The sequence below is a fragment of the Agelaius tricolor genome, unplaced genomic scaffold, assembly GCF_023055355.1.
Source record: "Agelaius tricolor isolate 1412-34295 unplaced genomic scaffold, bAgeTri1.0.p SCAF_15, whole genome shotgun sequence".
Taxonomy (NCBI): domain Eukaryota; kingdom Metazoa; phylum Chordata; class Aves; order Passeriformes; family Icteridae; genus Agelaius; species Agelaius tricolor.
The window spans coordinates 12,300,227-12,317,548 of record NW_027269275.1 but is presented as its reverse complement, the minus strand read 5'-3'; the positions used below and the strand labels follow the sequence as shown (position 1 = coordinate 12,317,548).

Sequence of the window (17,322 nt, the reverse complement as noted above, 5' to 3'; positions counted from 1 at the left end):
TGCCTGATCCATAGAGGATTATGAAGTGTTTCATGTGCATGGAGCAGGATAAGATCCTTGGCCAGATGGTGTCTGATCTCATGGGCAGGATAAGGGTTTACATCCCTGTTTCTCAAGCTTACATCCCCATAGGATACATGCACCCTCTCTTCCTGCCTGGGCTGTGGAGAGGTAGCCTGTGATGGAGTGTGGATGACAGACAGGAGTGGAAACTGTTCAGGGAGGGTAGCAGGCTTTGCACAGACATGGGGCCAAATTCTTTCTTTAATTAAATTGCTGCAGTTGCACCTTGGAACCAACAGAGAAAATAACCTGGGTTTCTAAATAACCCCCCTGTGTGCTTATATACTGGGGTAATGTTTTTGTCTTTGACTGGTAATGCACTGAAACATGCTACTGGATTTATAATGTCAAGTGATACAAGGGAGCCTGCCCATGAGTAGTGTTGACAGTGTAATTTGATTTTATTGGTATTGTTGGCACTTCATGTGTGGGACATTCTTTTCTGGTTTATTTTTTAATGAGAAACATTCTATGAGATTGTGAAAAGAACAAAGCCTTATTGAAACCCCCCCCCCAATATTATAAAGAACAGAAAAATAAAACATGTTAAACAATACTTGACTTTTATGTATAACTCATTGTCTTCAAAAATCTGAGTCGTTTCCATCCATATAAACAAGTTATATAGTAGTAACAAAGTGCATGAAGCAAATTGCTAAATTTAACTAAGGTATTAAAATAAAAAGTACTTTAAAACAATACTTTAACACAGTTTTTTGCCATGATTCTATCATGCATCAACACAAAGCAGATCCTGAGGCAACCTGTGCCTTTGACAGTCTTTCTGTATTATTATGTAAATAAATGGAAGTAATGATCAAACTCGTAGGAGGGTGAAAAACATCAAGACAAACCATCCATTTATAACAGAGTTGTATTTAAAAAAAATAAAAATCAAAGTGCACTGCTGGTACATCTCATTTGAGCCTATCTGGTATGTGAATAACAGAGGGGCATGATCCAGTCTCCAAAGGTTCCAAGGCTTTGTTTAAGCACCAAGGCAATAAAGAACGATGGCTGTTCTGTTCATAGCACTATGACTAGCATGACAATGGAAAAATTGTACCAGAATATATAGTAAACATCTTTTGTATACTGAGGAGGCAAACACTCTTAAATTATCTGATGTGTACAGTACTGGTACTTAGTGTCTTGGTGCCAGTACCAGACTGGTCCAGTAATTAGCATTCAGATCTATTTCTAATTACAGATAAGGCATATAACAAAAAAGTAAATATTTGGTTATTGATATCTCATATGGTTCAGCAACCCAACCAGTCAGAGCTTATCTTGCCAATTTTAACAATCTTCAAACTCTTGTCTTCCATTTGTAGATAGTATTGATCTTTGAAAAAGTAGGTATATCCTGTTAAAATAAATAAATAAATATGCTCAGATTATGGAGCACATAATTCTTGATCAAAGATTTTTTGTCTTTGTGATCTCATGAAGCTTAATGAATTGAATGACTTATTTCCCAAAATATTCATGTGTATTTGTATTATTGAAAAGATATATTTTAAAAATATATTGAAATTCCCATCTTGTAGAAGAGAGCTCTTGTTAAATGGAGCCTTATTAAGGTTTACTTTGTGAACTTTGTGAGCCAGAGTTTTCTGGGATGAAATATTTGCTGGCAAAATAGATGTTGAAAATGTGACTGAGTCAGGACTCATGTGACACCAGTGTTGCTCTCAGCCTTTAGTGCATATCTGTGCAAAATTTAAGGCCCCTTAAAACCACAGGCCAGGATCTCAGCTGGAGTGCATAGGAAATTAAGAAAAATTGCAACATAGAACCCATTCATGCCTGTGATCAGGGAGATGATCATCCTTGAGTTCTGGTTGTGCCAGGGCAGGATGGTGCTGAAATGATGCTGGGAGTGTGTGCTGGTGTGGAGGAACCTGGGGAATGTCAAGGAGCTGGGAAACGTCCAAGCCACAAGGACTGGCTTGGTCATGCACCCTGGTGTTAGGACATCCTGTGCATCAGGCATTGCGTGGCTCCATTTGGCTCCTACTCATGGACCACAAGAAATTAGTCTCCAATACGTTTTTCAGCAAACAAATAAGAGAGTTTGTTAGTGATTTAAATCAGAATTACAGCTTACCACTGTCCCCAAGGCCCAGGACAGCATCGAGGTTATCTGGAACACCATTCCAAGAGTCAGCAATGAATTTAGGGGATGCAAGCTCCATTTTCTTCTTTTCTTCATTGTACCTGAAGGAAATTATATCTCTACATTAAAAATCTGCATTTAATGTTAAATTGTAATATAATTTTTCAGGGTGTCCTCAGCAAATGTGACTGTATAGAACAAACAGAAATATAATAACTGAGATTGTAACATGGTTTCTATTTCATTATAATTATTACTGATTCCTTTAAAACCCTGTGAAATTTTACATCTTTCCTTCAAAAATGCAATGCTGAATTGAAAATACACTTTCTAAGGAAAGTTCTTTCAAGAACTGTAATTTGGATGGGAATCAGTGCCGAGCAGGAGGTGTGGAGGTGTCCTGAGCACAGTGATGTGCAATACAGTTTGAACCAGGCTTCAAGTACAGCATGTGAGGCCTCAATGACCCTTCAAGTGCTCAAGCACCTCTTCAGGAGCAGGAGACTTCAGAGAGGTTGCTTTTGACAGTACTGGAGGGAGAAAACCACTTATGTTCCCAATTTCTATTTATCCATGTCCATAGGTATCTCAGGTTACTTTTCCCTCATTGCTCTATGGAAATACTTGGAATATATCCAAAATTACACCAGTACTAATGAGCACTAGGTTGGTCAAAATAAATTTAATTGATTCATTTAAATTCCTTACTATTTTTTTCCTGGGCTATTTAAAGAAAATCTAATACCTTGCTGGGTAGCTTTAAAATTTCAGTTGCGGAATCTGAGCCAGCTCCTTTTCCCCTCCCTCACAAAACTTTGCTCTGCTCAACAGTCTTGTTATAATAACACTAAAATAGTTTGTGGCTGGAATGAAGGAGAGAGAAGGCTTCCAAAAACCCCATTTAAAGTAAGTGTGATAATGACACAGGAAGGACTATGGTATGTAAGTATTTTGATTCCACTGACAGAATCCTTGTATAAAATGTAACAGCCACATACTTAAGGGTTATAGAGTCTGTTCAGCAGAGATGCATTTTTTTTTCTGAAATGTTTTTCAACTGCTTGCTTTCTTCTTTACACAGATAGAAATCACTTAATCCTATTTTGTTTCCTTAACAATAAATTATGCATTCTGCAGTGACTGCACTTGATAAGGTACTTTGATAGAAATACTGTCTGTGATTGGAGTGATGAATTACTTGGAGGCCCTGCAGTACAGTTAATCAAAACAATAGTTGGTACAGAGGAAACCAGCAGCTTTTTAACTCATAGTCTGTAGGTTTTAGTAGGAGTCTGAAGTGTTGCAAATGGCTGTATTAGAATGACTTGTAAGTGTTTAAATGGTCTCTACAATATGACATTAAAGAATTAATAACATTCTTTAAGTTTTTACTGGTTTTTTTTAAGATAATGGAGAAAATTACTGTCCTCAAAGTAATGGAAAATTATGATCAAGTGGCAATTGTATGGAAAGAGTATTTTATTTACTTACAGGAATCCACAGCCATTAGGACAAAATAAAGTCATTCAGTTTAATCATAACATGAAATTATTATTCACATAAAATGGACTCAATTATACTGAGACTTCCTTTGATATGTTATATAGAACATCTCTCAGAATGAACCCTTAAAGGTTGGAGAATCTTTTAGATTTCTGGTGGTTATTTCTGATGTTTAACTTTCCTCTAAATTGTCAGTTAATGAATGGGTCCACTTTCAGCCTGTTGTGTAATGTCTGCATTCCTGAAGTGAAGTCCTGTTCCTGGAACAGGCCCCTGACAGTGACTGCAGGAGTCAGAGCCTCTCTTTTGTTCTGATGCCATTTTGACAGCACAGAGGTAACTCACAAAGATTCTCCTCTGATTTTAAGATGGTCTTTTGTGCCAGATCTTCCTGGAAATTATGGTAATGAAATTCTATTAAATACAATCATACAATTAGTAGACTCTTCAGGTGTAATGTAGGATATTTATTTCTACCGAAGCCTTGAGACTTTTTAAGGACATTCTTTCTTAATCTAAGATGATAAGGTAAGAGCATGATAGCAGATCACCTGAGTTTCACTGGAAACATGAAAAGGATTGAGAGACTGTCCAAATGAAGTCAAGCTAAGATTTTTCTCAAAGTACTTACAGATACACTTATGGCTTGTTCAGATTTCCTCGGTGCCAACTATATTAGTAGACCAAAGGTGTAAGTGATGGTAGATCAGCTGCTGAAAGGATTTACAGTCATCCCCAGCATGTTTTGGTTGTCACACTGCTGTTTCCTTTAAATGCCTCTAAACCTGATGGCTTAGTGAAAGAATTTCTTAGGCAATCTGGTCAGTCTTTGGATTCAAGTGATTGGAGCTCAGTTTATTTTTAAGGAATTCCTTGTAGAGTTTTCTCCCAGCATTTTTGTGCTGACAGTAAGGACAACTTGCCCCTCTGAAGATCCAGGGACTGATGTGGGGCAGTTGCTGGTACAGGGGGGCACAGGGATGAGTTGTTAGTGGTGGGCAGCCTGACAGGCACTCCCAGATACCCTCTTCCATTGCTGTTTTTGAGGCTGTTATTTTCTCAAATACATGCCAGTTTCCTGTTGCTGTACTGAAGCATTTCCTGCTGTCAGCACTGTCCTGGCAGCCCTTGTTCTGCATTCCCAGAGGATGTGCCCTGTGTTTGGTCCCTGCCTCCTGAAGCTCAGGGTGCATTCAGCCCTGGAGACAGCTCAGCTCACAGCATCCCACCACCACTCAGTGCATCTTACTTCCAGTATCTGTCTCCAGCAAAAATGTATGTCCTCTTGTTCCTGCCCCAGTTAAAGGCTGCATCCACACGCTGCACATCAGGGGGCAGCCCCAGGCTGCTGAGCTTCTTTGGATAGCCCCTGTCCAAGTTGCTGGCTGAATAAACCCAGTACTCGTTTCCTAAGAAGGGGAGGAAAAAAAGCAAACAAAAACTATTTATTAATAGTAACAAAAGGGTATTTCTTCTTTTTTGCTTTGCCATGTGGCTTTTTATTGTGCTAGCTGAACCATTAGACTTTCTTGTATTTTACCATTTATGATTGCATTCCAAGTGTGCTGTGATTACCACTGCTTTTGCTACTGAAATGCTCCTTGCCTCAGAAAAAGACATCCCCGCATTTCTCTTCCTTCCTCCCTTTTAGCTGGTGCACCTTTGAGACAGACACTGCCTTGGTGCATTGGAGTTATATGCTAAAACAAGTAGTACAGGAAATTTTTGTATGATGAAAATTGAAACCAGGCAGGGTCACCTGATGTTCAAATACAGCAGCGCATTTTCACCATTTATTTGTTTTGTTGGCCAGTTTTATTGAGTGGCTAATAGAAGTTTTTGCTCAGAGTTCCTGTTGTCCTTTGTCACACAACATTATCTAATGTCTCTCCAGATGTGTACTAGTGGACTATGTAGTAATTTTCCATGTTCTTTACATGGAATTATAATTTGCTTAGTAAATAGCCTCACTGGATTCTCTGAAAGCCAGGGAAAGATTTATTCAAGAAAGGACATTTCTTTAATCTTGTGGTAGTGGGAAAGTAAGTAAGTAAAGTATTTATGTGAGAAAAATGTAAAGTGTAGCATTTGAGATTCTTGGAAGTTATTGATTCACTGTTCAGGAGCAAAAGATGGGACTAACTAGTATTATAAGTAAGGACTATAAGTATTTTAAGACAGCTGTGTTATTTTCAAACCAATCTTTGTTTTTTGATGGTTCTTATTTATTTCTTTAAAAAGGCGGGTTAGCTACGTTTTCCTGGAATTTATAAAGAAAAGGAGAGGTATAGGTGTGATAGCATTATATATAATATATGCAATATTTGAAGTGTTTTGGTTTGCCTGACTAATTTTCGGGTTTTTTTCCCCCATCTATGTAAACTAAAGCAAATGGCCTCTGAGCCATGTGGAATAGATTATCATTACTTTTTTCTCTCCTGTACAGAAAATGTACAGCAGCTTTTGCCATATGGTTTTTACATGACTGGAGATGTTTAGTCATGTTTTTAGTAGATACTGGAGCCTAGGTTTTGCTGGCTCAGTTCTTCATGTTGAAAACAGTCTCACAGCTCTGCTCATTTGGCCACTGCAGCTGAGCCATATGTGGCAGACAGAGCAGAGCTTCCTGTCCTCCTCCTCTCCCATGGAGGCAGCTTGCCTGTATCCTCTGCCTGATGAGCCACCAAGGAAGATGCTTGGAAGCCAGAGTGGAAGTCAGTCCTTGGCAGGAGACAAGGAGAGGCATGAGGAGGAAAAAAAATGTAGTCTTCTCAAGCAACATGTGCTGAGATAATAGCTTAAAATGGAAGGAAACAAGAAAAACAGAGCAGAGACTGAGGAAAGAGAGCTCCCACTGTTGTTGTTGCTTTGCATTTTAAATAATGATTCTTGTTTGGTTTTGCTTATTGTTGAATGTCTCTTTTTAGGTGATTATAGTTCTCCTTTTGTTGTACTGGAGTCTGAATGCTGTTTTGAGTCTTTCAGATCCAGCTTTTGTCCTAAAATCCTCGACTTGTAAATAGGGAGATTTGTCACCCAACCTGTCGGCTCTGCTGGCTCTTAGACAGGCTGTTCCCTGTCCCAGGTACATTATGCAAATGGATACTTACATTTTGAAACTTAAAACCCATACCTGTAAAAAAAAATATCCTTTAAAACCAATACCTGAGAAAAACACAGCCTTCTCGTCCTGAGGGGCCTCATAGACAGCATCAATTTTCTCTGGCAGATCAGGCCAGAATGTAGCAACAAGAAGAGGACCTGTGGGTTTTCCTCGGGGGTTTATAGTCCTCCACATGAATCTGAGCAGAACAGAAAATTGTACAAGATTTACAATGAACTAATTCATCAGCACATCTGTTTCTCGTCACATCTGGCACAGCCGCGTGAGCACGCACACACACATGCACACACTCGTAACTCTTCTCTCCACTGACTGAAAAGCAAACTCATTTATTTGGAGTTTATGCTGCTAAAGGAGCTGCACCAAAAGCTGCATGCTGGACTGCAGGTGAAATTGCTGTGCTGATTGTTCCTGTTGCTTTTTTTGCATCGGGGCAAAATTTATCCTATGCTTTAAGTGCACAAATAAAGTGCTTTGGGCATACAAATAAACTCATTTACGCAACATTTAAACTGTTAGAGCCCTCCTGGTGCTGTGGATGGAGCAGATGGATGAGCATTTAACAAAAAGAGAGTTTTGCATTCCATGAACTCTCTTGCAATTACTACTGTAGGGACTAAAAGTTCAAATTTAATAGCAGTATATCATAGTGCTTGGAAGTGAGTTTGGCTGTAAAAGAAACTGCTAGCACTAAAAACGTTCATTAGAGAAATGCAAAGGGTAATTTATTGGGTATTTTATGTATAAGGAGGATGATAATTTGATTTAAGCTTTAAAAAGCTCTAATTATCTTTAAATGGCAAAGCTTTGTGCTGAGGGCTTTTGGTATTTAAAATGGCACTGCTATTTCATCCTCCATAGAATGAAGAACTTTTTTTCCCAACAGAACAAAAGTTTTGACTTGGTCATAAAATGAAAAATCAGCAGGTTGGTGGAATTGCTCTTGCACCAAGCTGTAGTCGTTAAATTCTGAGGTCAAACTGCTTTTACCATTCATATGTTTCTGAAGCTCAAGGTGCTACTGGCATTTTAATTTTTTGCAGAGTATAAATTGTATTACCCATTCCTCCCTAGAATAATTATACCTTTGAGAAGCCCAGGATATTAAACTGCATTTTTTTGGTCTAAAATTTGGAGGAGCAGTCCTAAATTAATTTAACAAATTGCTGTATTTTTATCAATAATGAAGGTAACAATATGTTACCCTATCCATATATTGTATACATAGGTGTATTTTTAACATGTACAAAAACATCTCTGAGCGTGACTCTTAATTTTCATTTACAAAAGAGGCAAAGAATAAGCCATCTGGCTAATTACTCCTCTTGAAAGTGTTAAAACACATGTGGCATGCTGTAATAGGTAATAGTGTTCATTTCATGCATCTCTTTTTAGACAGAAAAGAAGATCCAATATAATATGGAACAAAAATTCATATAGAAAATCTTTATAGCACAGCATTCATAAAAGCAGTTCCTTTAAAAATCCAAGTTACAGAATTTTCAGTCACTTTGTATCTGATTTATGGCTGAACCAGCTCCAGTAATTGCTATCTGCATGAATTCCAAAGTTTGCAGGGCCAACAGAGACTTAACACCAGGTTTTTAATAAACCACACATTTCAAGGGACTTGTTAAATTGGTGAGATTTTCTTTTGGAAAGGGAAACTTTGTCAAAGATGAATTTTATTTTGTTTTTGAATTGGGTAGAAGGTATTTATATTTCTACACATCTTACTGAGGAAATGGTGAAATTATTATTTGGCTTTCTCATTTCAGCTTGAACATAATAAAATGTTTTAACTCATCCATAATAAATCTTAATATTACGTTTATAGACAGATTTAATAACTTAGTTACACTGGGCATTTACGTCATATTTTAACATAATCTGTATTTGCAATGATGATGATGATGATTTTTATATGCAGTTATTGAAAGTCGGTCTTTTTTAGAGATAAATTTAAATGATAAATTTCAAAGTGTGAATTTTGTTCACTCTCAGAATAAAACCTTCTGTGGAAATGCTGTTTTTGGGCATTCTGTGCCCAATAGAAAAGCTCAACTGTTCTCTATGCCTAACAGCCATAATTCCTGTAATTCCCATTTCCTGGTAATTTCCTTTCCTTGATTTGAGGTGGGGAGGGAAATGGTTTTTTTTTTTTGGAAAGAATTAATCATCTCTGACCTCCTTTTTGCTATTTACTCTCTTTGCCATGTGACAGTTGGATTCTCTGGTAATTTTCATGAATCATAAAAGTCACACGACACATGAGAGACAGTTGTTTCTTGAATTCCAAAAGTGAGTCACAATGCTGTTTGCCTGATACTTGGAAAGCTGCAAGACTGACAGGCAAAGCCATCCCAGAGCAAAACAGTTCAACAGTTGTCTGCTTTTGCTGCATGCTGCATGCAGGCTGAGCCAGTCTGAACAGATTGTTTTGGTATTTGCATAGTTCTTAGACCAACTGTGTCTAAATGCAAAATACTTCTATTTTGTTGGGATTATACAGAATATTGGATCGCTCTGCTGGTTTAGGAATAGATTTTACATTGTTCCTGTGTGTGACTGCTGGTTTGCAAGGGCAGAAGCAAGGTGGAGGTCTGGCTGAAAACCCAGGGCCACGAGTGAGCAAAGGACGAGCAGGAGCTGGGAATGGTGTGGAACGTGGTAGGGCTTTTACTGCTGTGAGAATGTTTTTCCTTTGAACATTCTGAGCTCAGGTGAATACTTCAGCACTCTGATGACTAAATTAGCAAAAGTGGGCGCTGTTTTTGGCAAACTTGGGATGGGGCTGTGGGGCTTTTTGTGGGGCGGATCTGTGGCTACTATGGGGCCATTTGGTGGCCAAGGCAAGAATGTTCCTTGCCAGTAGGGATCACTGGAGTCATGGCCTGCTGCTGACAGGGCCAAGAGAAAGAATACAAAAGATATCAGGGTGATCCCCACAGACCAATTGAGGCTTCTTACTAGCAGAAAGTTTAAATTCCATTTCTGTATTGCTAAAACACAAAGCCTGTGATAAAGATTAAGTCCAACTTCAAACCTAAAGCACCATTATGCTGGGTATCATATAGATTTGATCTAAAGGGAAATACATGGAATCATGGTATTTACCCTTAAAAATCAACTAACTAATCCTGTTTTTTTTGTTACTGAAAGCTGCTAAGTAGAGTTAAATCATGCAGCATAGTGATAAATGCTTCATATATCTTGCTGAAAAAGGAGCTAGAGAAAGGAGCTCTAGTGTCTCTCACAATGGTGCTGCCAAGTCCCATACTCCTTAGGAGATGCTCTTCATTGCTGAGCAGTTGGGTAGCACAGGCTCTGGCAAAGGCAGGGGGAGCTGCAGCTGAGCTGCCACCTCATTTTATGAGGAGTGTTCCTGCTTTTGCATCCAAAATGCCTTTGGTGCCTTCTGTCTTGGAGGCTTTGCACACATGTGGCCAATCCCAATCACCAGTGTCCTTGATGTGTTGTTACAGCACCCATGAGTCACATAATGCTGTTATTTAATGACTTTGGACTCAGCCTGAATGAAACCATTTCCATTTCCTTAGGAGTTGATCGGGACACTTACCCATCTCTGAACACACAAAACAAAGGGTGGATGTTGTGCCTGATAACAAATTTCTAGATTTTGGTGAATAGGTCTCACAGATTCCTTCACTTGAGGTTCTCTTGATAAGCAATTTATCTCACTTACCTGTCTTTGAAGAAAAACGTTTCTCCTCTAATTTGTGCTACTCCATCAAACACAATTTCATGCTTGCAGAGCTCTGGAGTGACAGGTCCAAGGGTTGGCTGTGGGCCTGGGCCTGGTCCTGGTCCTGGCCCCACATCAGGTGACACCTCTGTGATGGTGAACAGAGACATTTTGTCACATGGAAATGAAGGGCTGCACAGGTTATGTGGAGAACAAGAGCTGCCATGGTTTCTAAAAGGGCAATCATTTGGGGAGGGTTCTTGAAGGAGGAAAAACTGATAATGAGATCTCTTCAGAAGAAGGGTGGTTGAGCAGAGCTGAAGAAACCTTGACTTCCACTCCTGCCTTTATCCTCTCTGTGGCCTCATTTGAGACGTGGGACCTGTGTGAGTCTGTCTGGGCTGAGCTGCCTGTTTAACCTGAGAGATAATTACAAGTGGCTATACTGGGTTCAGAAGTGAACATTACAATTTTTATTTTGCTGGCTTCTAAAAAGAAGGAAAGAATAAAGATAAAGATTTCAAAGTCCTTGTACTCAGAATTATGTGCAGCTCAGCTGAGAAAGATGTCAAAGTGGATTTATCTTTTTTAAAGAAGTGCCAATATTTGGCAAGTTACAAAGCTGCATTTTGAGCCATTTGTATGATCTTTCTGCCCTCACCAAGAAACAAAGTGTGCTTTTCAGAGCATGCATTTTGCCATCTGGTTTATTTTATTTGGTATTATTATTTGGCTTGAGGCATTTGCCTATTTTTCTCAGACATTGGGTTAATTTACTGTATGAGAAAAAAATTGAGTGTAGTTGATTTGTGATAATAACAAAGCGAGAAAAGTTCTTCTTGAATCCTTATTTTACATGGAAAGCTGTTTGTAAAGGGTTATATGAGTTAGAAAGATGAAGAAAGATAGTTTCATCTTGGATCTTGAAGCATGCTTTAAGACACCTGGGTTAAGTTCTGAACTCTTATCAAAGATACACAGTGTGGGCTCAGAAATCTCACTTAATCTTGACCATGTCTCAATTCCCATTCTTAATTAAAGCAGCTAAGAACAAGGAATAATGAAGATTCAAATCAGATTTTTGTCTCATGTGATAATATTTTTGGCATATTCTTATTAAAATTTCTGAGGTGGGGAATACTGTAGAATATAGTCACAGTTAAAAAGATCTCTCAGTAGAAAAGTGACAAGCACAGAAAGAGAAATGGAATATGACAATGACTGCTTAATTGACTGGAGTGTACTGGTGCCTCTGCAGGGTGGAAAATGTATCCATGGAAGGAATCTTAATCATGATACCACTTATGCATTTTACTAAGACTATATGTGGAGAAAACAACAAATGCTAAAGATGTAGTTACATAAAAATACTTAAAATCACTTTTTCTTTAGGAGTCTGCCTAATACATTTGCACTGAAGTTTCAGCTCCCACACACTTTCTGCAAATGTTATTGTGATGGTATAGCTTGAATTGTGGGAAGGCAATGTGAGCTGTTTCCAAGCTGGGACACAGGAAACAACATCCTTCCCCTCTTGCAGAGGGCCACAATCTGGGAAACTCAGAATTTTGAAAGAAAGTAACATCCAAGCCCACCCATTTCAGGTATTTCAAACTAGAGACAAACACGGCATTTCATTGTCCCAGTAAAGGCACTAGAAGATTTTATCTAAAATTTTGTTTATGGGGTGTTTTCTTTTCATGCTCCTTTTCATTCAGTAAATTTAGTGATCTGTCATCCTTAAGTTGTGATATTTGATTGAAGTAGGAGGCCTGGTAATATGAAGAAAGCAGGGGGAAAGGAGCAGAGGATATTTCTGGCATTGGTGGGATTGGGCTGTTTGTAATTTACTGCAAATCCTGAGTCCCAGATTTCAACCTGTGCTGGCTGATTTTCTGAAGAGTTCTGCTGATGGGGGAGGACTTTACCATACAGCTCCTGGATCCCTTTAATGTCATCCTGAGAGAGCCGGAAGTTCTTGGTGTAGGTGTAGATGGGGGCCATGAGAGCTCCCGGGTCCTCGGAGTGCTCTAATCCCATGGCATGGCCAAACTCATGGGCAGCAACCAGGAAGAGACTGTACCCTGAATGACACAGGAGGACAGTGTTAGCTGCTTGCATTTAAATAGAATTGCACCACACAGGTTATTCACAATAAATAATAAAGCTTAATATTTACAGCCTCCCATGGGGAACGTCACACCTATTGCCAATAATGACATTTCACTGGAGAGATTCTAAAACCTTCCTTTGTGGGTGATCTTGGCTGCTGTCTTCCATGCAAGTGACTCTGAGCACAGCCTTAATACTTGTGTGAGAAAAGGAAGTGTAGCAAATAACTTTGGACATCTCTTTTAGGTACAGAAGAATTGTACTTGCAATCTAGATATCAAATCTTGCTTTTCACCATGAAATGGCTTGTAAGTGATAAGCAGGTCTGTAAATATGTGCCTCTGAGAATAGACTTTGAATCAGTACTGGTGTACCAAATATTGTTAGGTTAGAAATGACCTTATATCATAGAATGAGATTTTATCAATTATGCCCAAACAGTCTCTGAAATTTGTTGTATTTCTTTCTTCCTAGAATAACCCCCCAAGTCTAGCATTTATTTGTAAAGATGTAAAAAGCCTTTTGCCCTTGTTAAATTATGACAAATATTAACCAAAATAATTTTAAATAATGATACTAACCACATAAACTTTATACTGTCTCACTTTTTGAACATGTTTTTCATCCTTCCCAATATCACTCACTAATGTATTAATTTTTTACATTTAGTGTTTGCTCCTAATTTGTATCAGTGTATAATTTATTGCATACTAGAGAAATACTATAGCACTTGTGGCTTTTAGCCTCAGAAGAAAAAACTGGTGGAGAAAAAATCTATTTATTCATTAATTTATTTCATGGTTTTGAATTTTGGAAGGATCCTGAATCACTATAGCTTTAGAAAATCTCAATATTTCAGACAAGCTCTGGGTGTGACTCTAGCTGTCATCTCACGCTTCAGTCCAGGGATTTTGCTGAGATTTCAGCAAAATGCAAATTGCTGGAGCGATGAGCGTGACATGATTGCAGAGGTGCTGCCATGGGCACTGCCCAGCGAGCCCTGTGTTGTGACAGGAGGCGTCACCTTGGTCGGGACAGAAGCCCCACTTGCGGTCGTCGTCGTAGCTGCTGGTGGAGGCGCACCAGAGCTTGCCGTCGCTGCGCCCCGCGCTCGTGCACGACTCGTACTTGTTCCCCAGGAAGATGAAGGGGAACACACAGGGAGCGCCCTCGGAGTTCCCACCAACTGTTGACATGGCTGTGCAAAATGACAGGAAAACACTGTGAGAAGGGGGTCCCTTTTGCATCTCCTTTACTGCACTCAAGCAGGAAGGAAGCAGAACTAGTGCGGTCATTCTAAAAATAAAAAGAGTAAGGTTAAAAGTAATATTTGAAAGTTGCCTGACAGAATTAAAAAGGAAAAATTCTGCACGTTGCGATTGCAATAGACTTGCCAATAGTTTTGGTGGGGGTGAGAAGGAGCCCTGGACTCATGTTCACAGCTCTGGGAAAGCAGCAGTTGAACTTATGCATTTTACTAAGACTATCTGTGGAGAAAACAACAAATGCTAAAGATGTGGCTACATAAAAATACTTAAATTCACTTTATTTTTTAGGAGACTGGCTAATACATTTGCACTGAAGTTTCAGTTCCCACACACTTTCTGCAAATGTTATTGTGATGGTACAGCTTGAATTGTGGGATAACTTTCTGCTTTATCTTCTTTGGAAGGTGATTGTGCAGCAAGTATCTTTTAATGCTCATTCCTGGTGTTATTTTAAAGTGTTTTAGAGTGTTTAGGTGGAAGGTAGGGTTAGTGTCAGAAAGGTTAAAGAGCTGTTGAATATCCACCTGGCTGGAGGGTGTCCCACTGAAGAAAAAGCTTTATATTATATTATATTATATTATATTATATTATATTATATTATATTATATTATATTCAATATATATAATCTATAATATAAATAGATTTAATATAATATAATAAACAGCAGAATACTGTTGAAAATCATGTGATTTTAAACATTTTCTAGAAATGGATGTATTAAAAAGGATGTATTAAATGGGGATAACTTTTTTTAATCCATTATGTTTGCAGAAACTTGAGAAATTTTCCTGTGTTCTCATCTATGTAGTATATGGCAGTAGTATATAAGAAATAATACTTTTATGTGCAGGTACAAGTATTTCTAAGGCCATTTTCAAGAAACCCCAAAAAATCAAAAAGCAGGATGCATGTAGGTTTGAATGTAGCTTCCCATTGGCTCTGTTAAAAGACAGAGATTTTAGAGCTGCCATGGTTCACTTCATCTCTATACTTATGGCTCTAGTGTCACAAAATGAATACCTGCCAAGCTATTCAACACTATAAATTAATTTTGTTCCTTTATATAGTAACACTCAAGTTAGGAAGTATGAAAAAGTGTGAAGAAAGCTGAAATTTCTTTTCATGGCTAAACCATTTCACTTGGCTTTTTTGAATTGCTGAAAAGATCTATTAACACAAGTTTAACGTACTAAACAGGATTCCTTTTTACAAGTGTACATTGTAAGTATTAAGCTAAAATAATATTCATACTTTCTTCTGTCTCATGAGACTTCCCTTCCAGGGCCATTAACAAATTGTAATCTGCTTGTAATTATCCTGCAGTGGTAGCCAGGCATTTGTAGGTTCATTGCCATTTGTGTTCCTGACAAACCTGTGCTGTGATACACCAGCAGATTGCTCCTGTTCCAGTTACATCCTTGGCCACCTCTGCTGAAATTTTGTTTAACTCATCAACTTTTGTGTGCTCTGGTGAAAGTGTGCCAAAGGAGACTTGTTAAAACAATGAACAAGCAAGCAATGCTCCTCATACCAGTCTCTGGGCAGAATCCGTATTTCTTATCTCTGTCGTAGTCTTCAGTGGTCCCGCACCATCGGTACCCGTCTGTCCTGCCTTCTGTCGTGCACTGCTCGTAGGACTGGCCTTGGAATTTGAAGGGAAACTTGCATGGCTGCCCATCACCATTGCCACCCATTGTAAAAAGTGCTGCAGGGAGAAGAGAAGGGAAAATGTGAATACACAAAGCTCAGTATCAACAAGGAATCCCAGTGTGTGTGCCTGTGGGAATGTGCCCAGGTCTGGACAGACAGTGGACACCCATCAGATGTGATGTGCTTCACACTCAGAACCTCTGTTTTACACCAGCACTGAAATGCCTTGGCAAGAGAGACCAGGGCTGTTACAGCCTCACAAGTGTACAGAAGGGAATGACTGATTGATCTCAGCACAAACTCATAACACAAACTTGATATTCCTTCTTAAAATAGCATTTAGAAACTGGGTTCTGAGCAAGTCACTCATGTTCCTGAGCTCTGTGCTGATTCATTTGCCTTCTGTCAGAGATGTTGGCTGGAATGGCAGATTTGGGAAGAGTTGCTCAAAATGCTGGTGTACAGTAAAATTGAATAATAACCTGTTGGTTCTTCCTCTATATTTGCTTCTCATTTCTGAGAATCTCTGCTCAGCCACTCAATAGGGAAGCTGGAGAGGACAAGTATGACTGGTCCAAGAAAGCTGAACACTGGAGGCTTCTCCTGCCCTTTGCTTGGTCAGTGCTCCTGAAGGTTTTGTATTGGTCTTCTGGGGGAGGGGATGAAGAGTGTTTATTGTCAGTCCATATGCACAAACAAGGCCCCTTGGCTCAACCCTGAGAACCAGAAACCTTTCTCATGGATGAGGGATTAAAATGGTTCAGATTAAAATAACTTGAGTTCTGGGACTGGATTTAGGATTTTACTAAACTTTCTGGAATATCTAGAGGAAGACAAATACAATCTCACATGCTGATGTTTAAAAAAAAAAGCGTGTTCAAATTGAATTTATGAAAATGCAGGTGACTTGGAGTATCAGACATCTTGTGAATCTGACTGTGTCTTCTCCTGGCTGCTCTATCAGTGGGACTCCTCTGTGGTAGGACAATGTGCTGTGCCATGTGCTGGTGAGAGGAGACTGTGAAAGCAACAAACTGCTCCAGGCCTTGCCCTGAACAGAGATGAAAAGTCCTTCATGCATTCATATGCTAATTCCCCCGGAGTTTTAAGAAGGGCACTACACGATTTAGCCTTTTTAAGGTGTCCAAGGGCACCTTTTCCCCTGTCTCTCATCCAGTTTAAATCCAAATATGTATGTGGGAAGCTTGGCAGGTTAATTCTAACTTTGGTGCTGTTTTTGATGACTCAACAGCCATTGCAGCCTCAGTGTTTGAGGGGTCTGAGGGGCTTTGCTTTTGCTTAGTCTGATGCATAAGTGGGAAGAGGCATTGTTTATGTGTGTGCTTCTTTAGAGTAACACCAAATAAACCCCTCAGACCTCTTCTGGCCTAAGGGTGATTGGGAAAGGCTTCTGACAGTGGGATATTGTGACACAGATGGTGCATTTTGCCTTTTGCACTTAAAGCAGTAATTGGCCACAGCATGAGGGACACGAAACAGTAAGTTATAGAAGTTCCAGTCCCACTAATGAGAGGATTGGAGCTTTGCAGGCCTGGCTCACACTCTTCTGCTCTGCCTTCAAGAGTGATTCTATCCTTCTCCATCCTGGGCATGGACGGGGTCCTGTCTGCAACACACCCCGTGCTCCCAAAAAAGCAACCTGCAAATGTTGGTTTTTGTCTCAGATGCTGTGCTAAGATAGGAAAGGTGCATTAAGTAGGACTGTGGCTATTGTGATTGGAGAAGGACTTTATATATCTTTTTGAAGTAATGATA

General features: G+C 39.2%; 1 protein-coding gene across 1 annotated transcript in view; it reads right to left on the bottom strand.

Annotated features, from left to right (window-relative positions):
* Window positions 1–620: 620 nt before the first annotated feature.
* MMP2 (matrix metallopeptidase 2) overlaps window positions 621–17,322 on the bottom strand; it is a 28,505-nt gene continuing 11,803 nt past the window's right edge. Inside the window, exons 6-13 of the mRNA XM_071440405.1 lie at window positions 15,428–15,601; window positions 13,652–13,825; window positions 12,444–12,599; window positions 10,516–10,663; window positions 6,851–6,987; window positions 4,935–5,094; window positions 2,174–2,283; window positions 621–1,429 (exon numbers count right to left, since the gene is read on the bottom strand). Coding sequence (XP_071296506.1) covers window positions 1,326–1,429; window positions 2,174–2,283; window positions 4,935–5,094; window positions 6,851–6,987; window positions 10,516–10,663; window positions 12,444–12,599; window positions 13,652–13,825; window positions 15,428–15,601 — 1,163 coding nt within the window. The 3' untranslated portion in view covers window positions 621–1,325. The remainder of the gene's footprint in view (window positions 1,430–2,173; window positions 2,284–4,934; window positions 5,095–6,850; window positions 6,988–10,515; window positions 10,664–12,443; window positions 12,600–13,651; window positions 13,826–15,427; window positions 15,602–17,322) is intronic.